Below are 24,399 nucleotides of genomic sequence, written 5' to 3'. Positions count from 1 at the left end.
ACCGGCTGGCTCTTGTCGTTCCAGCCCACTTGGGGCCAGCTGAGCGTCTCATTGCTGTTCACTGTGAAGCAAAGATGACTGGTAGGAACAGGAATACAGGGCTTGAATAATTTATAGCTCCATGAATATATTTTCAACCCATTTAAACTGGAAGAAAAGCAACCAAGACTGACTTCCACTCTTTGTTAAATCACCCTTTTGCAGCCTTCTCTGTGGCCAGATGGAAGAACATAACTATAAATATGTTTGCAGGAGCCGTTGAAATATTTACACGGCATGCACACATCCAGTAGCAACTTCCTTCCAACAAGAAACCCAGCTGAAAGCTGTCTGCCAATGTTCTATGGAGGCAAAATGCCATGCACCACTTTCAATTCTGGTTTTGCATGCAACAAAAGCTCCCCATAACAGATGGGAGCATTAACCACATTTTAGAAGGAATGGTGTCTGAGGCTGCTGATAGCAGCCCCGCAGAGGAAGTCACCTGACAGATAAGCCTCCGGAATTTGGAATATCTCATCCAAGGCCACTGTGAGCCTCCTGTTTCCCTCATGCAAAAGGTGGAGGTGGATACCCAGCCATTTTGTGTAAAAAGGGATCCTACGGGCAAAGCTTTGTTGAATGCTATAGGAGAAAAGTAATTAAATAGATGTGTATGACACTGGCAAAGAAAAGTGGCTTCCTCTCCTGAGACTGGGGGAGAGGGCTGTGATTTCACATTGATAAATGGTGGGCTTTGGTCCCGAATATCAATTGTGTACCGCAAACAGCTCAAGCCCTTCTCCTTAACTCATGCTTAGGAAATCTTCAGATGTCTAAAATCAGTTTAGGATCCACCAAGTATTTAAATATGCAGGATGTGTAATGACAGGATAAAAAGTGTCAGGAATGGGTGTGAGCAATGTACTGAAAGCAAATTACCCCTCTTCAGTCTGTCACCAGTGGTGCAAAAATGTAAATAGCATATCCATGGACTATGAATTGCACAGGGCTTGCAGAAACCTCATGCCTTGCGCTGCAAATTAGAGAGTTACAGGCTGGGAGGTGGTAACAAGTGTGTATTTAAGGTAAGTCCAGTGTTTGTAACCAGCACTGCATCCTGCTTTTCTCTCCTGCTGGGTCCATGGAGAGAACTGGCACAGGCTCCTGCCGGCTGGTGGACTTGGGAAGGGGCAGTGGGGTTGTTGAGCTGCATCTGTGGCAGGCAGCAGGCACAGCTGCCCTCTGTTCATGGGCTGGCTGCCTCTGCCCAGAGGCTGGCGTGCTTTGGCCCGGGTCCCCACCCCATGCTGGACCCGAGGGCTGACAGAAGTTGCTGTGTTGGAGAGGGACGCTGGCAGCGGCTCATGGACACCAGGCGGCTGCTCCTCCTCACAGTTCATCCCGCTCTTCCTCGCTGCAAATACAGGCGCTCCTCTGGCTGTTCATGAAGGGCCGGCAGCCCAGGGTCCAGACGGCGTTGAACACCGTGTCTGCCATGGATTCACAGGCTGTGGAGAGGGACAAGATGGGCAGGTAATGGCAGGTTATCTGGAGCATCCTAGCCCGAGCCCTGCACTGAGCTCCATGGGGTTTGCAATTGCAAGTGTGGGCTGTTGTCTTCTCTCTCTGAGAACTGCATTTTTCTAAATCCTGAGGTTCCTTCCTCTTTCCTCCCCAGGGTGGCACTAATTTCTCTCCCCCTTAAACCCCTCCTTTCTTGCCTCTTTCAAGGCCTTACTGCTTGATGGATTCATCCGGGGCTCTGCAAACAGCACTGTTTACCAAACATATTTCCCAGACCTCCACATTACTCCTCCTCTCAGTTTTGCCTATAGCCACTATTAACAAACCTTTCTGGGCTTTTTTGGGAGTTATGATGCTGGCTGCCAGCCAGCATGAAAAATCCTACAGTATCTGGAGCAACTGATTGCCTGACTACTAGCCCCTCCTCATCCCAAAACCCTGAAAGTGCTTGTCAGTAAATAAATAGGTTAATATTAGGTGTTTAGGGTTTATTTACTTGCACTAACACTGATTGTTGTATGTATAATGAAGCTGGGAAAGCCTTGCCTTTGGTACTGTTTTCTCTTATCTCAGCCTCTGCAAAACACCTCAGAGCTCCTGTTCCTCTAGGAGGTTGCTCAGTTGGCAGGCACTGGAGAGGCTGTGGTGAGTTAGTGGGAAAACCAAGGGTTTGGATGCCAGATAAAAGCTGGGATGGCTGTCGAGGAGGACTGTGACAGGAGCTGCTCAGAGCAGCCCTGGGGGCAGAATCTGTAGAGCCCACGGTGAGGGGAGGATGGCTCAGAGGTTCATTGGTGTTACCTGTGCCTCCTACAGCAGCCAGGACAAAGATGCTGGAGGAATCTACTCCTGACTAGCAGAGGTGGCTTGGCTTGGCTCAACCCAGGATTGTGGGCTCTGCTCTACCTTAACTCCTTAGGATCTAGGTTTGCTTTGCTGCTACAAGCAAAGCGCAAGAAGGAACCATATGAAAAAGTGGCAGGGGAAAATCTGAAGAGATAGTAAGAAGTTGGCTGTGTGAGGATCTGTTGTTAAGGATGATCATGAAAGATTGGCTGTGCTCAGCCTGTAGCACTTAGGTCTCAGTCCCCATCTTTGATTTTTTTGCTGGCCTGGGCACTCTTTCCATGCATTTATCTGTGACCAGGTAGGAAGCCATCTGCACTAGTGCTGGTGCAGACTTCCCGTGTGTCCTAATCAGGCTGCACCTTTGGAAAATAAATGCATATTTAAGGCTACCTTAGAGCAGGGCATCAGCAGAGCCCCAAAAATGCTCTTATTAGACTTGCAGGCTGAGGCTTTTTAAATTAGGCAAAACCAGGGTGGTACTTGGGCTTTGTTAGGACTTCTGAGCCATCCAGAACTGCCTGCAGTGGCTCAGCCACCACCCAGCCTGGTATGTCCCTGGTGCCATCATCATCTCTTACCTGTGACCAGATGCCTGAGAGCCCTGTCCTTGGCTCTCTCAGTTCTGCTGGCCCCTGGCCACATACAGCTTTCAGTGTGTGCCTCACTGGCCCTGGAAGGCTTTTTTTGGTATTCTGTGAAGGTGTCTGAGCTATCTGGCAGTGCATCCAAGTTTTGAAGGAATTGCTTCCAGGGTTGTTTGTGGGTTTGTCTGTTTGTTTTTTCCACATTGTAATGTTTTCTAAATGAAAATAACTGTAGGTCTCCAGCCTTGAGACAGAAGTGTGTGACAGAGGGGGCAGATCTGTGTTCTCACCCACCTGGGACAAGTGCAGGACACAGATGCTGCTTCCTACTGCAGAATTTTGCTTCCTTTTGGGAAGGAAGGGGGTCCCTGCCCACATCCCCCCCTCCATACCTCCCTACACAGGGAATGTGAGGTGGGAAGCCTACCTTGCACCTTGGAGACAAAGCCCAGGCTGCGCTTGAGGTCAGAGCAGATGGAGTGGAGGCACCAGCGGAACTTGGCATCACAGCGGTATTTGTTGGCTCCACAGGTGTCGTAACAAATGTCCAGCTGGTTACAGCACTTGGTCATGGCAGGGATGCCCAAGTCTAGCTGGAGAAAGAGAGAAGAAGTGTCCCCTGGCTGCATTCTGGCCTCAGGCTTGCACAGCTCTAACAGGGTCAGGTGCTGCAGAGCCCAGATGGCCCCTTTTCCAGAAGCTATTCCTGATAGCTGGGGAAGCAGGAAGGAATGGGAGCTGCTCCCTCACCATCTAAAGGATGACAGAGCAGCACAGTGGTGTCAGTGGTGCAGGCTCAGCGCAGGCTACATCACATTCTCTTCTCATCTCTGTGTCCTGGGGAATTAACATCTGGTAGAGAAGTGGGAAACAGCTCCTCCATGACCATTTTCTAGTTTTCATTTGTCAGACCTCGTCAGAGAGCTCCTTGTCCTTGCCAACAGTGGCAAAAGCCCCTTTTCTATTTCCTTTTTTTTCCGCAACCTGACAAGGTCCTGCTTTCTGGCCTAATAAACATGCCATAAGTATTTTAACGCCTTATTTCTCAGAGATGCGCTTGAGGCCAAGGACAAACAGCATAGTCAGGGAGTTCTGCTCCCTGTAAGCTTAGCTAATAATCTTGGGGGTGATGGGGCAGGCGGCCTGTCTCCTGGAGAGTCTGGACTTGTTAGCTTGTTATAAATTATTCCTCTTTTCTCCTTTACTCACATAAAATTTAGGAGATTAATTGTTCCTTTGCTGTCCTCGTGATTGCGTGGGTACAGAGGAGGCACCACAGAAATGCCCACAAGGTTTGCAGTGAAACAGAGTTTCAGGAATTAAACCTAATATGAAAAATGGGCTGCAAAGAGAGGGGTTGTCAGAGCAGGATTCTTCCTAATTGCTGCAGACTCCATGCGCAGCAATAATGCATGAGCTAAATAGGAATCCCTGCTCTGAGAGCCTGGGAAAGCTTTTCCTGGTGATTCTAATATTATTTCATTAATTGCTTTTAAGATAACAAGCAGGTGCAGTATTAAATCCTGTGGGTTCATTTCAGTGCTTGGCAGAGGCAAAAAGTGTGGGAAGAGGTAAAGAGGCAGATGTTGAGGATGCTCTCAGGTGTTGCTGTGTGCACATAGGTTATTGTCACCGAGCTGCACAGCACAGCCTTTTCCTTGCCCTGAATTAGGAGCTGGTGATGTGCTGAGAGAGCCGCATCCTTTGGGAATGGTGGGTGGGACAGTACATACACTTTCAGGTACCTTGAGCCCCAGAAAATGGGAGCTACAGCCATTGGGTTCTTGGGGTTTGTAGTGAGGCCGTGGCATGGGAGCCTTCCCTGGGAAAGAAAAGACAGGACAAATGTTAGGAAAGCTGATCTTCCCAAGTCCAAAAAGCAAGGAGTGACAGGCAGCTCCCCTTTGGTCTGCATCCCTAAATGCTTCTGGTTACACTGCTAGCTTAGCAAGGAGCTTGCTTTCTATCCTCAGTTCATATTTGGACTGTTGGTGTGCTGTGGATCTCCCCCAAACTGTGCCAGACCTTGCACGTCTGATCTTACTCTGAGCACGGCTTCTTGGTGCATTTTCTGCCCATAGTGATGCACTGCCACGTTTTGCAAATCATTTCAATTCCTTTAATCTCTGCACCTTTCTCAGTATGCTTCTTAATATGCATAAAGGAGGAAGAACTCAATCTGTGAATAATTATTTACCCAACGTAGGAAGAGTTCAGCTAGCAGCCAATTATAGTAGTACCTTCAGCAGCATTTTAATCTGATTTTTGTAGGGTAGCCTGTTCAGTGCCCAACCACCCTCTGGAGGAAGAACCTTTTCCTGATATCCAACCTAACCTTGCCCTGACACAGCTCCAGCCATTCCCTGAGTCCTGTCCCTGCTCTGGGAAAACAAAAACTGTGTGAATGCTCCAATGAAAACATATGTGAGATGAGCCTTGTAAAACCTATCACGTCAAGGGTTAAGTTTATACTTCCCTGAGCATGGCTAGAGAATTTATATAGACATGAAATGCATCTAATTCAGCCCTTCAAGGCAGGGTTGGGTTCTTTTAAATTCTGTTTCCACTTCTTGTTTCTTGTCAGCACCAGGAATTATTTAAGATGCTTTTCCTATTTTTCTATTGAGGTGTACCTAAAATGCCAGTGGTTAATTTAACCATAAATCTGCTGTGTCCTTGGGAAGGCCTTACAGCCAAAAGCCTCAGAGAGACTTATGTAGGAATATTTCCAGCACCTCTCACTTAAACTTTGCCAGAGCTGTTTTGCTTAAATTACAGATTTGCTACAAATAAATAACAAACTGAAATCCTGTCCAGCTGTGAGATGCCAACAAGCAATTTTCTTCTTCCAAAAGAGCCTTGTTGGTTTTTTGGAAGGGGATATGAACTGGGACTCAGAATTCAAATGTTCCTGAACTGATGCAGGAGGCAAAGGAAAGTTCAAAATCTGCTGTGGATTTTGCAGGATGGAGTCAAATTTGAGTGACTTGCTTGTAATATTGATTGTAAATTCTGTTCCTGCACCACACTGGCAGTTACTGGAATAAGATGGCAAGTCTGAGTAGGGGTGAGACCTTTTGGGGATGTGGAGGTCATAGAATCATAAAATGGCTTGGGCTGGATGGGACCCTTAAGATCATCCAGTTCTACCTCCATTATCCAGATCCCAGCCAAAGATAGCTGTTTCCAGATATTCAATTAAGACAAAGTCAAAGGTATTATAATGTTTTAGAAAGCTGTCCTGAGGAAATAAAAACCTTCACATTAAGGACAGTGCTGATCACAAACCATCAAACTGCCTTCAGGATAAGCTCTTGTAGGAAACATGTTCCCTTCCCTCTGCAAAACAGAGCTTTAAAACTCTTAGAGTGCCCCTTTGTACTCTTTCTCAGCTAGGTCAAGTCCAAAACACCACAATTAACCTCTCTCCCACGTCTTGTTTCCTAGTTAACAGTAAAGCAAAAGCAAAACAGGAATATCAGGTGTTCCTGCCTCTCTACAAGCAATGACTCAGTGCTCCTGTTATTTATTGCTTGCCCATCCTTACAGGCAAGAAGATAGATTTCAGGCCACTGCCTTGTTGGCACAGCCCTAGAACTGAAGTTGAGTTTCCCTGATGTGTTTTAATACCCCCAGGCTATTGTAGCTGTTCCAACAGGCTGGAGAGCAGCCAGCTGGCTGGAGCAGCTGCCGGCCATGCAGGAGGTCTCAGGCACTGCAGTGCTGGGACAAGTGTATTTTTGGGTGAATGGGTGGTCTCAGGGCTCCTTGCAATTTTGGGTGCTCTGTTGTTGTTTGTCTGCCCCAGGCAGGCAGGCTTTGAGCAGAGGTGCCTGCATATACCCAGCCTTGTATGCCCTGTTGGAGAACCTGGCTTTGAAGGCTCTTTTCCCACAGCCTGGAGGTGCCCCCTTATTTTAAGCCCTTCAGGACCAAATGCTGAGCAAAGCAGTGAAGTCTTGCCTGGCCAGGAAGAAGTTACAGGGGCTTCACTCCCAGCTCAGGCTGTTTGTTTCCCCTGAGATGTCCAGTGAGCCTGTGTAAGCAGAAGGATATTTTCCAGTAAATGCTAGTGTAACCCTAATGGTCCTGATTTAAGGGAGTAATCCATCAGGATGTTTTCAGACCTCAGTAGCTGCTGTAGAAACAGGATAGTCTTACAGCAGCTGGAACAGCCAAGTGCCATGTGCTCCGCTGAAGATGGATGTGGCAATCACAGGTGAGTCCTGACCTTTACTGTGGCAAAATAAGCTATTATTGGTATCTCTTGGCTGAAATGAAAGTAAGTAGAGAAGGAATCACTTCTCCTTCATGCCTGGGAAAAAAAGCAATCAGGCCCTGATTCAGCACAAAGATGATTTGTGTTCATCCTTCTGAGCAAGGACTGGATCTCACTGGTTTGAGACCATCCCAGCATCCTCTCCACTCGCAGCTTGCAATGTCTGTGCCAGAGATTAGTAAGGACAAATGGTCCTGCAAGGGTCCAGCAAGACCCTTGGAGCCTTGTGGGCAGCATTTCAGTAGTTTCCTCCTTCAGGCAGTGATTAATGAGCTGTCCAGCAGAGGATGAGAACTGGGCTAAGGATGTGCTTGTTTTCCTTTCTAGGTAAAAAATGCTGTTCCAGTAAGATGCAGGGTGCTCCCACAGTGTGAGCGGGGATTTGTGCTGCTCTCTAGAGATGTCACAAGGACAGGCAGGGAGGCCCCTCTAGATGTGTCCAAAACTGCTTCTGCACAATTTGGTGAGTCCTGAGACTCCCTGAAGCCAGTTCTGAATATCAGCATTACCTCAGGCACACTGTAGTCCCAGCCACGTTTTTCCCACTGCCAGGGGTTTCAGTCTCTACATTAAGGAGGACAAGTCCCTTTCTGCTCTGAATCTGGAGCATGGTGTGGACTTTTAGGAGGTTGTCACACACATGGCCTGGGGCTGCCCCACCGTGAGCATGGGATAGGCTGCCTGATGAGCTCATCATGTGTGCTGGGGTGGTGCTGTGGGGTCTGTGGGGACACCTCCTCTGCGCACTGGGGACACACATGGCCCTCCTGAGCTGCTGCAGAGAGGCCTGAGGGACCCCCAGGCTGAGGGACCAGGGCCAGTGTGGAGCTGTGGTGATAGGCTGAGGTCCCTCCATCCCATGGGGCTGAGGTTCCTGGCTTGCTGCTCCCTGTTCTCATGCTGGGGCCTAGGGAGCAGAGCTGGCAGGAGAGGGAGGACACACATATACACATTGGATGAATATCAGGAAAAGTTTTTTCACCCAGAGGGTGGTTGAGCACTGGAAGCACTTACAGGCTCATCAGAGCAGTGGTCCCATGTCTACCAGAGCTCCAGGAGTGTTTGGACATTTTCAGGCACAGGGTGTGAGTCTTGGGGTGTCCTGCACAGGACCAGGAGTTGGACTCAGTGATCCTGATGGGTCCCTTCCAACTCAGCCTATGATTCCAACAGTTCTATGATTCTGTGGCATTATTTATGAAACAAAACTAAAACTCAGCAACTTTCAGATTGATTTTAACCTCCGTCTGGCCCACTGCCCCTGGCAGGGAGCTGAGGTCCCAGCCCTGCAGATCTCTCTGTCCCAGTGCCCTAGCTGCTGGCCTGGGAGGAGCAGGAGGTCCATGGGATCCATACAGAGTGAGACAGAGTCAGTGGGGTATCCCCTAAGCATCGAGTCTGTCTGTGGAAAACAATGCTCTGGGGAGGAGAGGGGTTGAAATCCCCCTGTGCTCACAAGCATCTTTCCCAGGTAGTCACTAGGGGTGTGGGGTGAAGTTGTGGGGAAAGGGCCTGAGAGGCAGTTGTGGATGGGCAGGATGAGGTGACAGGACAAGATGTTGCTGTGGAACAGTTGTAGGAGGCTGAGGAGAGGATACAGTCTGTGGGAAAACTCCTGGCTGGTTCCTAAGCAGGGCTGTTCCTACAGGTACCCTGGTGAAAGGCCAGTGCTGTCTGTGCCCTTGTCAACCCACAGACCTGCCGCTCTGTGCACCACGTCCCCTGCCCTGCCCTCCCTGAGATGTCACCCTCTTCATCCTGCCCCTAGGACAACCCAAACTCTTCATTTTTGGTAAATCACTCTGAAGTCCAAAGCAAGCAGGAGCACTAAATGTTCCTCCCGGTGAGGCGTGGTTTGCCTCCGTTATCTCTGCTCCTCCAGCCTGCGGCATTGGCCAGCTCACAACTGCTGAATAAGGACGCTCCCAAGGTTGCTGAGATTAGGGTCGCTGGCTCAGCCTCCCCTCCCTGTCCTCTCTTAGGCTGTGGGCAGTAGGATAGACCGAGTAGCTGTGTACCCTTCCAGGAAAACCTGCATCCTGTCCTGCTGTCCCTGTGCACGCAGTGTGGTGTTGGAGCTAACATCCAATAATGGGATGGGGCGACTGAGAGGCATTTTTTATTTCATTATCAGTCTCAGTGAAGGTAGAGACAGAAAAGATAGTAAAACTCATGCCATAACAATAGAAGCCAAAGTTCTCTTTGTTACAAGGCTTTAAAAAAGTTTTTAGCCAATAGGCTAATGCTAAAATCTTACAAGCTTCCACTTAAGCCAATCACTAAATAATGCATGTGCACATTAGTGTACAATAGTTGCTTGTTTTATATTTTTTGCAGCTCAGAAACTTTCTATGCTCCAAATATTTCAAGGCCTAAAATTCAACTCTGTTTCAAACCTCTGTCTGTGTAAGCTAATTGCAATACTGTGAAAATCCTGTGCTTTTTCAGTTCCCACAGTCCTGAGGTGCCTTCGACACCAGGTTGTTCTTGGGGAAGGTGCGGCTCAATGTCCCTGTGCTGGCACTGGCAGAGAAGTTGTGACTCTGCTGGGCACAGCTGGGGGCACCTCCTGGGTTAGGAGGGGGAAAGAGGGGAAAGGGCGAGGAGAGAGGAACCAGCAGCAGTGAGTTTCACTTACCATATCGACATCGGTACTGACAGACTCCATTTTTTCCTCCAAGCAGTTCCAAGAAGGAGTCAAAGTAGCTGTTCACCGTTTCAAAGCCATCCCGGATGGTCTCGATGCCCCAGTCGGAATAGGATGACTCTGCCTGGGACTGCTGGTAGCCGGTGCTGTCGGGTGCTTCCTCCTCGCTGCACTTCCCCAAGCTCAGGCTCAGGCATAGAAGCGCTGCCTGCAGCAGCAGCCGCATGCTGCAGCCCCTGTGCCTGAGCCCCTGAGCAGGCAGAGGGGCAGGAGCAGCGGGGATGAGCTGCTGAGTGCAAGAGGCAGTGACACCCCTCTGCCTGGACTTTAAACGCTGCCCAGGGAGCTGACGGGAGGTCACCGCAGCCGGGGTGCAAAGTGCAACGCCGAGATACGGAGCGAGTTCAGCTCCCAGAATTGGGAGTTTGCACAATTCCGCTGGGACGGGCCCAGTCTCCTTGGCACCAGGGCTGCAGCTCCCCGGAGGGACCTCTTCCCCCAGGGCACTGCATGGGCCACCTCACTCTCTCCTCAGCCTGCTGGCAGATGAAGAGTATCTTTGTGTCCAAAATTTCTGCTGCTCAGGCAGGCTGAGGAGTACCCCTTGCTTTTTCTCTAGGCCTCCTGGGCACATGAAGGGGTGGGATGAGACCTTCAGCTAGCCTGGCTGCTGGCTGTATTGCTCCTAGCAAATCCCATAGGCCCACGGAGCGTCGGAGGGGTTGATCCAGCAGCTTGGAGTAGTGTGGGTTTACAAACACTGCAATCAGGGCAATTCCTTGGCATGACAAGGTCCTTGGCATGATCAATTCCTTGGCATGGCCTCCAGTTCCAGGATCAATGTGGTAGGTGAGTGCCTTTGATGTGTACTGAAGGCTGATGTTATAGGGCTGATTGTTACAGCACCTTTGTAATGTAAATTAAACATGCAGCACAGGTCACCTAGGAGGAAAGGTTCGCACTGAAACCTGAGCCAGGGAATGGGTTGTGGGGCAGCTGCAGGTCTTGGTTCTGGAGTGAAACAGGCCTGCCAGGACTCAGGGGCCTGTTCAGCTGGTGGAGGGTTCAAAGTTGCTCATTAAAAAGAAAGCAACCAAATGAACACAAACAGCAAATGACAAAGCAAACCACTCACGAAGAATAGAGAAGGGAACTGGGGTGGGTTGATTCTGGCGGCTCTTAGCTTTTCAGATGTGCCCCAGCACAGCACTGCCTCCCAGGAAGAGCTGAGCTGCAGGCACTTCAAATCTATGCCAAACACAAATGCAAATTCTGGCATTTTATTATTTTGCAGGAGATTCAGCCCTGCTGGGTTGCTGCTTCTGAAGGGCCCAGAGCTCCATGGCACTGCCTGTATCTGTGCACATGTCCCTGAGTGATGAGCTCCAGACACAGGATGAGGAGGAACCACAGACAAGTGGTGGGTAAGTAAGAGAAGTGGGGACGAAAGCAAACAGGCTGGTTAGTCCCTCTCCTGTGAAATGGTGTGGAGCCACAGGCAGCTGCTGCCTGCTTATTCCATTGTTCTAAGGCCCTTGGCTGCCAGGGCTGAGGGGACATTTAGGAGTGCAGGAGATCCCAGGGGAACCTCAAACCAGCTTTGCCTTTGGGGAGATAAACCCAGATGCAGAGAACACTGGGAAAGGGAGGTTGCCAGCTTGGGAATCAGCAAATCGCTGCCTCGTGTAAGCCTTTTGTGATATCTGTGTCACCCTTGGCACATGGCAGAGGGAGCGCTGGGGAAGTGAGGACTTCCTGCAGGAGCACTGGAGAGCTGCTGTTCAGGCCGTGCTGGGGACTGGTCTGTCAGTCAAGAGTGGAAATGGTCCCTGGAATTTGTTGTCAGGGAGCTCCACTGCAGAGCAAAATGGATTCAAGAGTCCCATGCTGTGTCTTGTAGTGCGTGGAGCCTTTGGTGTCTCTGCTGGTTCAATTCCTGCCCTGACTGACACTCCAGTTTGCAGTCCCACTGCTCCCAGCCTTGGCCAACAGCCTGGCAGAAATTAATGTAAGAAAGAGCAAACAAGCTATTTGGGAAGAACTTGGAAATGTGTGAGAGCCTCTGGGTGTCTGTACGTGGTGTCCTTGCTTTTATATAGAGCCTTTTAGGGTTGCTCTGGAGGCAATACCAGAACACAGCTTTCTTTTGTCATCCCTCGGTCCCTGGTGACTGATCCATATGCTGCTGAAGGCAAGAGAGGGGAAAAATGCTGGCAAGGACTGCAGAGGAGGCAAACCACAGGGGATGTGGCATGAGCAGGACATGCAGCCTGGAGCAGGTGGCTCTGGAGCCCAGGCTGTTTGCAAAATCAATTAGAATTAGGAAAGCCGAACAGGGCGGGGAGGGAGCAGCTGGCAGGGAGCAGAGCCTGTGTAAAGGGGAGTCAGAAACTTTCTGTTAGTCACTGGTCCCAAAGGAAAAGTTTGTGAATAAAAACAATTTCACTGCTTTTCCAAAACAGCCCTTTTGTCCTGCCCTGCGGATGAGCCACTCTCCTTCCTTCTGCTTCCTTCCTTCCCTCCCCAAGCCAGTCTCTTGAGAGCTTCAGTCCAGCTGCAAATATCTTGGTTGCATCCAGATTTCAAGATCTGAAAACCAGGAAAAATGTAGGATTGGGTAAAAGTAACCTCTAGATTTCCCTCGGGGAGTGGCTCAGCAGCTGCAGCAGAGGAACTTCTCGACTGTGGATGTGCACAGTGGGACTCTGCAGGTTCTCTGGCCTCGCTTTGACCCACTGCAGTTACAAAAACCCCTGCCCTGGGCCAGCTTTTCTCTCTCTGAAGTTTTAAGGGGTGCAAATGCTTTTTGCCACGGTGGTGAACTTTGACAACTAGTTTCTGAACCTGATGCTGGCCTCGGGATAGCCAGTTCCTGACTGCGTGCATTCATTTCTGCCTCCGTAATGCTTAAATATAGAGCAGCCCCGGGCCGTGGTGAGTCACACATTCCCAGGGACACTCAGGCTGCTGGCAGCGTTCCTGCATGGGGAGAGAGAGGTGACTACACCCCTGCTGTCCTGTCCTGCCGCCAGGCACTCCTGTGTCCCCCACGCCTGTGGGAATGAGCACCATCCCAAATGGAGCTGGAAAAACCCTTTGGCTCCGCATCAGGAGCCAAGCTCCAGCTCCTGTGGTGTATTCCTCCTTCCGAGCACACTCCGTAGTCGTGGCAGTGCCATCCTTCCCGTGGCACTCTTCTGGGGTGAGGGACGTGGGATTGAGGGACTGAGCTCCTTTTCCACCGGCTTTGGCTGGCCCAGGGCATTTCTGGTCGGTGTTCAGCAGGGGGAAGAGGCAGCTGGTGGTTCGGGTTCATGGGGGATCCATGGCTGCTCCAAAGCCCGGCTGGGGAGCCGGATGAGTCACTAATTACTGGAAGGAGAACTGCGGGTCGATGGTGAAATATCCGAGTCCCTCCAAGCCAGATCAGAGTCCAGCAGCCAGGGAGGGTGGTTGGGGGTGGTTAAAGACCCCCTCCCTAATGAGGGCTGAGCACATATGTGTGGGCAGCTCCAGTATCTCCAGGAGTCCCTCGGCAGCCTTGTGCTGCCTTCCCCCAGCTGTAGGGGAGGGTCTCTGCCCCTGTGCTCAGGTGAGAGCCCACCTGCAGAGCTGCCCCAGCCCTGGGAACCAGCACAGGAGGGACCTGGAGCTGCTGGAGAGAGTCCAGGGGAGGCACCAGGATGATCAGAGGGATGGAGCAGCTCTGCTGGGCGGAAAGTCTGGGACAGTTTGGATTGTTCAGCCTGGAGAAAACTGCAGAGACCTGAGCCCCTTCCAGTGCCTAAAGGGGCTCCAGGAGAGCTGGAGAGGGAATTTGGACAAGAGTCTGTCATGACAGGACAAGGCAGAAGGGCACCAAAGTGACAGAGGGCAGGGATAGATGGGATATTGGGAAGAAATTCTATATTGCAAGGATAGGGACACCCTGGCACAGGTTACCCAGAGGAGCTGTGGCTGCCCCTGGATCCCTGGAAGTGTCTAAGGCCAGGGTGGACAAGGCAAAAGGTGTCCCTGCCCAGGGCAGGGGGTGGAACTAGATGAGTTTTAAGTACCTTCCAACGCAAACCATTCTGGGATTCTATGATCCTTCCCTTTCTCTTCATATTATCCTGCCCTGTGACATTCACAGGCCTGTTTCCCTATCTCTGATTTTACTTTGCCTTTTCAGCTGCAGCTGTTGTGGTCTTTACCCTTGCTGGGTTCCTCCCATGGTGGTGATCCCCATGCAGGTGCAGCTGTGCCAGAAGAGCCCCAGGGGCCCATGTAGGATGGTGGGAGGTTGGGGTTGGGAGAGGGCTGATCTAGAGCCCTTCCCTTCCTCCAAGGCCCATCTTGGCGGGGGCAGCTCAGCAGCACAGGGTGGCTGGGGATGGAACCCCATCCATCATCTTTCTAAAATAAACCAGTGCTGGTGCCCTTCGGGCTTATTTCCTGTGCCACAGCTGCCAAGCATGTGATCACATTAGCTGTGCTGGGGGCAGTTCCCTACCTGCAAGCCAAGTGCTCCATCGGCAGTGCACAGCTCCCTTCCACAGGCAAAAGGATCAGGGCCTCTCAGCAGCCCTTGCTGTTTTTTGCAGGTTCCTGATGACCGGAATTCAGCACAAGCTCCACTGCTCTGCAGGGTGAAACCCAGGAATGGCTGTGCTGCAAACCCCAGAGGTTTTGGGCATGGAAGAGGCCAGCCTGACTTTCCCACATGTGAGTTTATTGTGCTGTTGGAGTCTCTGATGCTTTCTTCCCCTCCCTAGAACCATTCCAGGGTAAGTGGTTGTGTGACCTTCTGGCTTCACCAAACAGCCCTGGAAAAGGGTCCCTTAGCAGCTGACCCTGCTTTCAGCCCAGCATTATCTGCCCTATCCTCTCGCAGTCCTTTAGTGCCGTGTGTTCGCAGCAGAGACACTGAGTTTACTGTTGAACAGGAATGGGGGTTAGGAGCAGCTCCTGCACCTGCCCAGTGAGATGGTGAAGGGAAACAGAGGAGCTTGGTTTGCACAAACGGTGATAAAAGCTCCGTGTGATCATATTTATAGCAGCCACATACGAGGAGAGTTGGATGTGGAGGATTTCTCACTGCTAATGGCAGTGGCTTTTATTTTAAGCCTGTTCACTTTTTTTTTTTTTTTTAACATTAAAAATTTTATTACAAAAAAAAAGGTAACAGTAAGGCAGTTTCTCAGTTGTCAGTCACGATGAACCCAGACAGTTTTCAATCATGCTTAATACAAAACTAGATTCACACAGGAGCCATGCTGGGGATCCAAAAGCCCTCTGAGAAATTATGGGTTAAGGCAGAAGCAGCAGCACCAGTGTAATCCCTTACACAGTCAGCACTGGATTCATGGACACCACTGAAGTGAAGGGAGAGGAACAGATTGTCTGCAGTTTGAAAATCTAAGCCAACCTTGTCATAATCTGAAACATTCCTGATGTGCCTCAGCAGACTCGAGATTTGAGAGTTTTTTTTTTTTTTTTTTTTTTTTTTTACTTTAACCAAGTAAAATTCTCTACTGCCAAAAGTAGAAAAGTCTTTCTTGAAGAATTATCTGTGAGTGGTTCACTGCTTTAAAACAGTGCTCCAGAACATCTGTTCTCCCCAAGCAATGCCTGAGACTAACACTAGATGTACTCACTGGTATTGAGGCGAGGGAGGGAACTGCTGAGCAAAATTCCCCAACTCTGGCATTTTTTCATGCTTTGGTGATTATTGAACAGAGATGGTAAGAGCAAATGCAGGTGTTTTCCACACCTGTTCTTGATGGTAATAAAGGGATTTTGTTTTGTGCTTCTTTACTAGGTAGGACTGGCTTCCCGACAAGCATTTATGGATGCCCCAAAGGCAGGATTTCCCAACACCACAGTTTATTTACCCTTTTACTTGCAGGCATGTGGTGGGAGGTACCTGCAGCCATGGTTACCTTTTTGGAGCTTAACAAACTAAGAGATGGGAAAGAGGGAAGAGAGAACTATGGATAGGAAGAGAGATGGATGAAAAAGTGAGAAAACTCAGGTAGGTACAAATCATATGAGTGTGGGTTTTTTAAAACTGTTACAATTTAGTGCTTAAAGATCAGCTCTGCTAATGCAGTTCTGAGGTGAATTTATTTTGATCAGCTCCTGCTCTTGGTAAAGGAGCAGTACAGCTGTGAGGTGGGACTGTGGAGACTTTGTGTTCTCATATTATGGATGGACCTTGTTTTCCAGCTGCTAAAGCCAGGCAAAATTCAGGAAGGTGCAAGGCTAAGGAGGGGCAGTTCTGTGGGTCCCACTGCTACCTGACTCAGTAGAAATTTAAGAATTATTTTCTAGCACCAACCTTTTAAAGTGTCTTCTGAAAGTGTGCAGTTCTTCCAACTATAGTACCTTAAACTACATTCCCAATAATCCAGAGGTATTTCTAGCACATTTAAGAATAGGTTTTATACATTTTGGCTCAAATGTCAAGATTTTATTGAGGCAGAAAAACCAATTAACCAAAATTGGAATTTTTCCCTTGGTAAGAACTTGAGGCTTGACCCCTAAATCAGTAAAATCATCATCATCCAGAAAATTGGACTGCTTAGGTAGAGGCAGTTGCAGCTTCCTTTGTTTTTTGTCTTCATGCTAGTGAGATATTTGGATATTTTGGTAAAAATCCTGCTGTGGAAGGGAAAGGGTTCAGGGAGTGAGCATGCCATCTAAAAAAAGCTTCAGGACTATAAATAAGCTGAGACTTTCTCCTGAAACCTTGAGAGCTGGGAGGAGGACGAGGGCAGGAGGTGTTCTGTGAGGACTCTGTGTTACCTCAGCACCTGAAGTCTCAGAACCAATTTGAAATTCCAGTGTCCTAAGGCACAACAATTCTGATTAATGAAGATGGGAACATCCCCATCCCCGCTGCCCAAGGAGCAGAGGGAAGAGCTGGCTGACAGGACAGAACAAAAGTAGCATTTTTTTGTGTGGACAAACATTGCAGAAGAGGAGGGAAGATGGGGTGTGGGTGACCCCAGGCTGCTCTGACACTGGAAGCATCCTGACTCTGCCTGTGGAACTGCTGGCTCATGTGGTCAAGATTAAGAGCCAAATTCTCCACCCAGTCTGAGAAGGAGGACAAGTTTAAAAAGTGGGGCTTTTGTGGAAGTGGAGAACCAGGCTAAAACATGCTAATAACCTGTTTTCCAGAGAGAAAAAAACAAAACATGCCTGCAGTAGTGAGGCACTCTACTCTAGGAAAGTAAAGAGTCGAGTGTCTGGGAATTGAGAAATGGGAGTGGGTTTAATTCAGCATTCCTTAGAAGAAGCCCTCCCAGGCAATCATCCTGTCCTAAGCCTGGCAGGTGTGAGGAGGAATCCAGACAACTCCTGGCTGCCCACACTGCTCAGAGGGATGATGGTGACAGGAACACCACACAGAAAGAACAACACTGTTAAGTTGTGGCCCTTGCCTGTATTTTGTCTTTTTTTTTTTTTTTTTTTTCAGTAACACTTGTCAACCTCAATATTTTCTGATGATAAACTTCAGGGGGGATTTGGAGGGAACTAAAAGCATGTTTGTCCTGTCCACAGCTGGCACCTGTAGTGGAGTGTTTGTTAGTCAGCTGTAAACTGGCAGGTGTGTGCATGTCCCACACACTGAGTACACAGGAGGCCAGGCTGCTCATTCCAGCTCCGATAACGTGCATGGTCGGCGGAACTCCTGCCCCCGCTCGTGGAGCCACTTATTGGAGACTGCAAAGACACAAAGGTGCTGGGTCACTGCACATGGTCAGCTCCTCTTCTATTGAAGCTAAATAGGCTCTAGGCCAGCTTTTGGTTTATCTTAATTTTCTAAAGAGTTTTTTTAATCACAGAATGGTTTGGGTTGGAAAGGGCCTTCAAAGACTCTCTCAAAGACTTCCAACCGCACTGCCATGCACAAATGTGTGAAGTTGGTGTAATAAAATACCAACCAAACAACAAACCAACCAAACAAAAAATCCTTCCAGTTTGGAAAGGTTTGGAAAACCTCCCATGGCAACAAAGCCTCCTGAAGTAGATATAGTATTCCTTTCCTTTATACACATAATGAAATATGCTATTATATAGAACATATTATTAATATATTATGTAGGTAAAGTAAATTAAATAGACTTCTTTACAGAAAACAATTTCTTAAGTCCAAAGGAAAAATAAAGCCAAGGTACGCCCCCCTGGAGCAGAGCCCAAGACAGAGGCAGGTACTCACCCCATTTATTTCCCACTAGCACCGGGCAGGCCGCATGCCGTGTGCTGTAATCGCCTTCTCCACTTGGGAAGAGATTGTACCAGAACACAGCTGTTCCCTGGGGATGGCAGGGAACACTCAGTCTGTTGCTCTGTACAACACACACTTCCACACCCACTTACTGAAGGATAAGGCAAAGGTATGTGTATTTGTGTTTCAGATTCTCCTTTTAAACTGAAGGCTCTTTTCCATATTCTAATATTTGTTTCCTTAGGAAAAAGTCTTCTTTGACTTATTGTATGTCTATACACGTGGCTCTTATATTTTTTAAATGCCAAGCCAGTTTCATTCATCTCCCGACCCATTTAAGATTATTTACTAAAGCTAAGCAGCAGGCCAGCAAAAGCAAACCTTGCTTGAAGGAAGAAACTGACAGGAAAATTTCCCACAGACACCTCAAGACTAAATCAACTCACAGATTTGCTTATATAGCACTGTTATGACAGCACAGAGGTGCTTACAATTATTTTAAAGGTTAATTTTAAACCTCTGTTTGGTGCCTGTTCGGTTTGGGTAGGTTGGGAGGTATGGTTTTATCTGCTGGATCGATCCTGCTCACCTTTCTTGGCCAAACACTAGCTCCCACTTCAGGGAAGACGGTGGCTCCCCCTGCTGACACATCACTCATCTGAACAGGTGAGGAAGGACAGGTGAGTTCAGGCTGATAAAATTTCACTTTGTAGTAAAAGTGAAGTTTAATTTTGATGTAAAACCCTTAAGAAGGCCAAACTCCTCTATCCCCAGTGCAGTCCCACCCTCATCCCTCCCACTTAAGTGTTAAGGCAGTGAACATGCTGTTAAATACTGATGCAGATACAAAAATAAACAGGCAGGCAAATAATTTAAGCTAATGCTCAAATTTGGGGGAAAAGTCTCCTTAAGACACATGGAAGAACTGCAAAGTCTGGGTAAGAAGACCTCCCCATAAATATTACCCCAAAGTTAGTGGCTGCTTCACATGCAAGTCCCTTCAGTAAAAAAAATGAAAGAAAAACAAAATCATTCCACAGTATAGAATATGCAGTGACAGATGGCCGAAATATATCACTTACATAAAACAACCAAGTAGCAATTCTGTTGCCTGTTCCCAGTTCCTTAAAAGCATCTGGCTCATCTTTCTGTGAATAAAAGCAGACAGATTCCATCAGCATTTCTTTTTGGTTGCTGAGAGCAGCCAATGACACAGCTGCTGAGCCAGCAGCTCACAACAGACTCATGTAGAAGAATTAATACAACCCCTCAATTTGGAAGGAGGGGAGGAATGCAATAGGAGTGAATCTATTAATTTAAATACACCAAACACATTGAAATTCCATAGGAGAGGGAGGGAGGGAGCGCATTAAGCCCAGATGTCTAATGGGTAAGAACAACTGTGCTGTCTGAGACTGAGTCTATAAATCCTTCTCACAGCAAACTGCATTATTTAATTACATTCATCCCCCCTGTCCTTGGCAGGAGCCAGGGCAGCTCTGGGTCCCAGGGTCAGCTGGAACACCTCCCTGCCATGCTCCACTTTGGATTCCAGCTGGGAAGCAGGGAGGAAGCATCAGTGACAAACCAGGCAACTCAAAGGTGTTCAGCACTTGACTGACAAGCATGAACCCCATTTTGATGAGTTTTGATACCAACTTCTGTCACATGTCTCTTTTTAAACCCACCCCCTGTGACCACAGTTTGTGTGTACCGAAATTCTAGCAATTGTTACCCCAGGAAACCCCACCATGTTTCCAAACAAAACCTGTTAATCAGTTGCAATGCCTTGGCGCAGGTGCTTACAGAGCAGAGATCCTGATTCAGAGTTGGTGGCTGGAATTGGCAGGGCTAAGGTTAATCTGAAGAGGTTAAACCACACTGAATTATGTCCAGTAAATAACCAACTGAATTTCAGCAGTCTGCAATTTAAGCTGGACTACAACAGGTGGGGAATTTAAATCCAATTTAAAAATTCAGGACGGTGAGATAAGACTTTTTCCATCAGGAGTCTGATGGCACTCAGCTCACAGGTAGTAACCTCCACAGGTTCAGCTGGTGGTTTAGAGGGCTTTCTCCACAGACATGGATTAGGAAAGTGTGGAAGAGCTACAAAATTTAATATTGCACTGAAGAACAGAGTGTGCCCCAGCCCAGAGGCCCAGGCTTCACCAGGTCTATGGTCTTGTCCAGCTCTTTACTTGCCCGTGCAAAGTCAAAGTGGGGTTCATATTGTCCTCCCACTCCATAATTTGCCACCTGAAAAAGAGAAACACAGCGCTTGTGAAGAAGAAAGAGGTAAAGACAAAACAGGACTTACCCTTCCAAAATCAAAATGAGGCTCATACTGGCCTCCTACGCCGTAGTTGGCTACCTACAGTGGAAGGAGAAGCACAGGATCTAGTAAATCAGTCTTTATCCAGGCAAGAGATTGACTGTCAGCTACAACCTTTGCAGAGATGAAGTTTAAAAACCAAGCCCCAGGAAATGTCAAGCCTCTCTCAGCAGCAGGAACACATCCAAGACTGGCACTGCAGGATGCAGCATGCTCCAGGTAAGGAATCTGGTGCTTCCCAGGGCAGAAAAGCATTTTTCTTCTACAGAAAACTCTTCATCCTCTTTTCAAAACAGTGTCATGATGCCTTTACATCAGATTTAAACCACTTTTTGATCAAAATTTGACTGTGTCAATAAAGAGGGTTCCCTGTCCTTCTTACAAATTGCTTATAAAAAAATAACCTCAATTTTCCACCAGATCCTTGGCCATTTTATCACCAGGAACCTTGACAGAGTGACATGGAGCACAGGAGGTTTCAGAAGAACTTTGTGGGTGTCCTGCTCGCTAGGTACTTATGCTCTGGTCATAGTCAGGGAAGCAGCTGCTCATTTAAAGGCCTCAAGCAAACAAACAAAAGCATTTCTAAATTACAATTTACTCGTTACACATCCAGCCAGTGTTTCCCACATCCCAGGGATATGAGACACACTGGTGGCCTTCCCTGAGTACCACTCAAGCTAAACTTTTAACTGCCTCCAACAGCAGCAAAGTTTGACTCTGCAGCCATGAAACTCAGTTTATTCATCTAAATGAAAAGGAATTACACATCCAGAGTTTCAGTTATCACTGTTTCCTTTCAGCCCCAAAATGCCATTTCCCACTGAACAACTGCTCTGCAAAGACAACTTTTTCTTCCCCTCTGTAAATAAATGACCACCCCAACTGAACAAGCACAAGCCATCCATCCACAGTGAGGTGCTGACCTGGTGACTGGCATCCAGCAGCAAACCTATGCTACCACGTACCTGCAGCTCTTCTGCTGTGGAGACATCCAACCCTGTCAGGTCCTGGATCCTGGTGTTGATGCGAGACACCACCGGGCTCTCATACCCTGAGAGCCACGCGCTGGGAGGGGGACAGTTAGTGACAGTGACAGCACCAGGCAGCACTGCAGCAACACTTGGAGGGACTTGGAATGGGAGATTTGTTTTAAGGACTTTCCAAGGATTTGGCAGCCTGACCAGAAGTATTTTCAGGGTGTTACAAAACCCTGAATTTAATGGATACATTTCCTAGGAAGACTAGTTCCAACAGTGGTTTAAGGGAGCTCTATAACCAAGGGTCTGAACTCCCACCGTAGGCTGAAGGAAGTGTTACAAACAGTGCTTCAAGCTGTTTTTTAAACCAGGCACACACAGTTTTGCTCTTACCCCACTCCCAACAGCTCATTCAGCCTCTGGAGTGATGCATTTTGGAACAAGATTTGGGACAGGAACTGGTGAGTTACTGTATTTGTCTGTGCATCTGGAACTCAGCTCCCCTAAATGTAACACACTTCTAGACCAGCACTCTGGGAACTGCCCTTTCTCATCACTTACCCCTGCAGTGTACTAAAAATCATTCTGAAAACAATCAAATAATGCATTCAATTGAACAACTGCTGTCAGAACAGCCCATTATAAATCTGGTATTTAGCACATGCTTCAGGTACACAATGATTTAAAAGGGGGTGGTGGTGGGGAATCCAAACTACCCCCTCCTTTTTTTTTTCCTTTAATGTGGAAGGTCAGCCTCAGTTTCAAAGACATCTTTCAAAATGTCTGCCTCCTACTGTGCATTAGTGTTTTTCCTCATCTGCTCATCTGATGCCTGTTTCTGTTGTTGCTTTACTCATCCCATGCCAGCCACTGCACCTTCATTTTACCCTGGCAGCTCACTGCATTAATATGGGTGATAATATTGATGATTTGGTACTCCTTCCCTGCCCCCCCCACTGCCTTTTTTTTTTTTTTTTTTTTTTGCAGGAAAATGGAGACAGCTGTTTCTACCTTTTTTTTTTTTTTCCTAGCAGCTGACTCAGCTTTTGGGCTCAGTGATGCTTCCTGCTGGACAGAAATCCCTGAGCCCAGAGCTCAGCTGGAACCTATAATCAGCAGCATCCATGTATTTTACTCAAATCAACCTTCACATCTATACTGAATTAAGTTTTTCTTTGATTTGTATTAAAAAAAAAAACAAACAAAACAAAACATAAATCCCCAAATACTTTGCCTGGGAGGAACAGCAGCATGACACAAGGCACTGACACAGGTTACAGAATCTCTATGAGCATTTTTTTAAATGACAAATGAAGTATGAGATAAAAGAAACCAGATTTCTCAAGACAGACATGCACAAACACATCCCCAGACCCATCCACTGCTCAACACTTGTTAGTAACCCGAGGTGTTACAACACAACCTGCTTTGATTTCAGCATTCTTCTGCCACCTAAGACATGGAAATAAAGCATTTACCAAACAAAAATCCCCAAAAGCAGCCATGCTACACAGCCATGGTGAACAGGTAATGCTCAGCATCCCTAACCTCATATTTAAGGCAGAAGAAGAGCCCCAACACAGCCAGCAGCTTCAGTGTAGGTTCTCTCTGCCCGTCCCGTCTGTTAATAAAGGAAAAAAGCCAAAGAAAACAACCCAAAGAAAGAAAAACCCAAGCATTCTTGCTCTGTTGGTTATTTAGAGAGGCAGTGAACACTTCAGGGAGAATACTGCAGCCTTTCAGGAAGGGGAGTACTGTATGTACTTAAAACCAAAAATTAACTGCCTCAACATACAAAGAAAGCCTATGGAAGGTGGGGGAACGGGACTTGAAACCATATTCCAAGTGCCAGCCTGTCTGCTGGGTTCTGAACAAAACCACAGGGAGGGCTGAAATGCTGCAGAATTACAGGGGGATTTAACCCTGGTTAATGTGGTGTCATGGAAGCTGCATCCATGGCTTTGCCTGGCTACAGACTATTCCAGCTGTCCCACATTTCCTCCTCCGGTGCTGTCCCAGCTTGGTCCCTTGCTGATAAAAGTCTCTGCCTCATTCAAACAATTTCTTAACACAAAGTTGGCTTTTTTCCTGCCCTTGTCTATCAAAACAAGAGAAAGACTCCCCTGACCAGTGGTGCAGGTAATGCGTCATGAACAGCCTTAAACATGTTCAGCAGTTTGTTTTCTTTTAATATTTACATGCTTCCTAGTTCATTGCATTCTGTCCTATTTTTGACCAGCTGCCACCTCAGAGTACATGATGCGCCTTAACAAAAAAGGGACGACTGCTGGGGAGCCTCAAGCAGAGCAGTTCAAGATACCACTGATTTAGTTACAGAAGGATTTGGTATTTCCTTAATAACCACCACACAAGCCCCCTAGTTCCCTGACCGTACAAGTCTGGTGTTTTGCTGACCCACTTGGCTTTGTAAAAAGCCATCCTTCAACTGTTACAAAAATTTTAAGGCTTCCATTAGTGTGCTGAATTCACACGGGGGGGCGGGGGGCACACTTTTAACAACTTTTATATGCATTACAAAGAGTTAGGAATAATTGAAATAACTGACTCATGGAATCAAGAAATGGCTTGGTTGGGAGGGACCTTAAAGCTCATCCCATTCTGCCCCCTGCCATGGGCAGGGACACCTCCCACTAACCCAGGCTGCTCCAAACCTTGTCCAACCTGGCCTTGGACACTAGCAGGGATGGGGCAGCCGCAAAATGTCCCATATTCCTCCCTCTTATAATTCTGCATGAGGCACCTTAGAGATGTTTCATGACATGATGCTTCTATGCAGCAATAATTTAAAGACTAAGCCACACATTAAGGAAAAAGCAGAAAATTCTCTGGAGCTACTGAACACACAAGAGCTTATCCCCCCAAAAATCTCATCTCAGCTGCACTGGTCAATCTAGGACAAAACATTACATCCCAATACTACTTCTGTAAGTCACTGGCCACAAAACACTGGCATTTGTGTTAAAAAGCCTTCTAAGCCACACTC

At 47.9% G+C, this 24,399-nt stretch overlaps 2 protein-coding genes across 10 annotated transcripts in view; both read right to left on the bottom strand.

Moving 5' to 3' along the window:
* Nucleotides 1–766: 766 nt before the first annotated feature.
* Nucleotides 767–10,091, bottom strand: PLA2G12B (phospholipase A2 group XIIB). Of its 3 annotated transcripts, none has more exons than XM_040070712.1 (4): nt 9,857–10,091; nt 4,673–4,761; nt 3,367–3,532; nt 767–1,490 (listed from the first exon to the last, which is right to left on the bottom strand). In XM_040070712.1, the coding sequence occupies exons 1-4, from the start codon at nt 10,089–10,091 to the stop codon at nt 1,372–1,374; spliced, it is 609 nt and encodes a 202-aa protein (XP_039926646.1). In that variant the 3' UTR covers nt 767–1,371. The 3 variants fall into 3 exon arrangements, with proteins under 3 accessions (XP_039926646.1, XP_039926648.1, XP_039926649.1); XM_040070714.1 differs by having other exon boundaries at nt 4,685–4,761; XM_040070715.1 differs by lacking the exon at nt 4,673–4,761 and having other exon boundaries at nt 9,857–9,993.
* Nucleotides 10,092–14,926: 4,835 nt separating this feature from the next.
* Nucleotides 14,927–24,399, bottom strand: part of P4HA1 (prolyl 4-hydroxylase subunit alpha 1) — a 28,277-nt gene continuing 18,804 nt past the window's right edge. For 4 of the 7 annotated variants that reach the window (XM_040071833.2, XM_040071832.2, XM_058421653.1 and 1 more), the window contains 6 exons: nt 21,384–21,483; nt 20,401–20,454; nt 19,163–19,228; nt 18,670–18,738; nt 18,072–18,168; nt 14,927–17,575 (listed from right to left, as the gene is read on the bottom strand). In XM_040071833.2, coding sequence (XP_039927767.1) covers nt 17,505–17,575; nt 18,072–18,168; nt 18,670–18,738; nt 19,163–19,228; nt 20,401–20,454; nt 21,384–21,483 — 457 coding nt within the window. In that variant the 3' untranslated portion in view covers nt 14,927–17,504. Of the gene's footprint in view, nt 17,576–18,071; nt 18,169–18,669; nt 18,739–19,162; nt 19,229–19,255; nt 20,340–20,400; nt 20,455–21,383; nt 21,484–24,399 lie in introns of those variants that run through there. The other 3 variants (XM_040071838.2, XM_040071831.2, XM_040071830.2) reach the window with 3 other exon arrangements.

The sequence above is a fragment of the Hirundo rustica genome, chromosome 8 (genome assembly GCF_015227805.2).
Source record: "Hirundo rustica isolate bHirRus1 chromosome 8, bHirRus1.pri.v3, whole genome shotgun sequence".
In the NCBI taxonomy this organism is placed as follows: Eukaryota; Metazoa; Chordata; class Aves; order Passeriformes; family Hirundinidae; genus Hirundo; species Hirundo rustica.
Note: the sequence above shows the minus strand (reverse complement) of the source record. Positions and strands in the feature narration are given on the sequence as shown.

What these genes read in the sequence shown, in the direction of transcription:
- PLA2G12B (XM_040070712.1), bottom strand. Translation starts at nt 10,091, where the DNA reads ATGCGGCTGCTGCTGCAGGCAGCGCTTCTATGCCTGAGCCTGAGCTTG. An exon ending in TCAGTACCGATGTCGATATG is followed by an intron (nt 4,762 to 9,856) that starts GTAAGTGAAACT and finishes TTTCTTTCCCAG; the next exon opens with GGAAGGCTCCCATGCCACGG. An exon ending in CTTTGTCTCCAAGGTGCAAG is followed by an intron (nt 1,491 to 3,366) that starts GTAGGCTTCCCA and finishes CCCTCTCCACAG; the next exon opens with CCTGTGAATCCATGGCAGAC.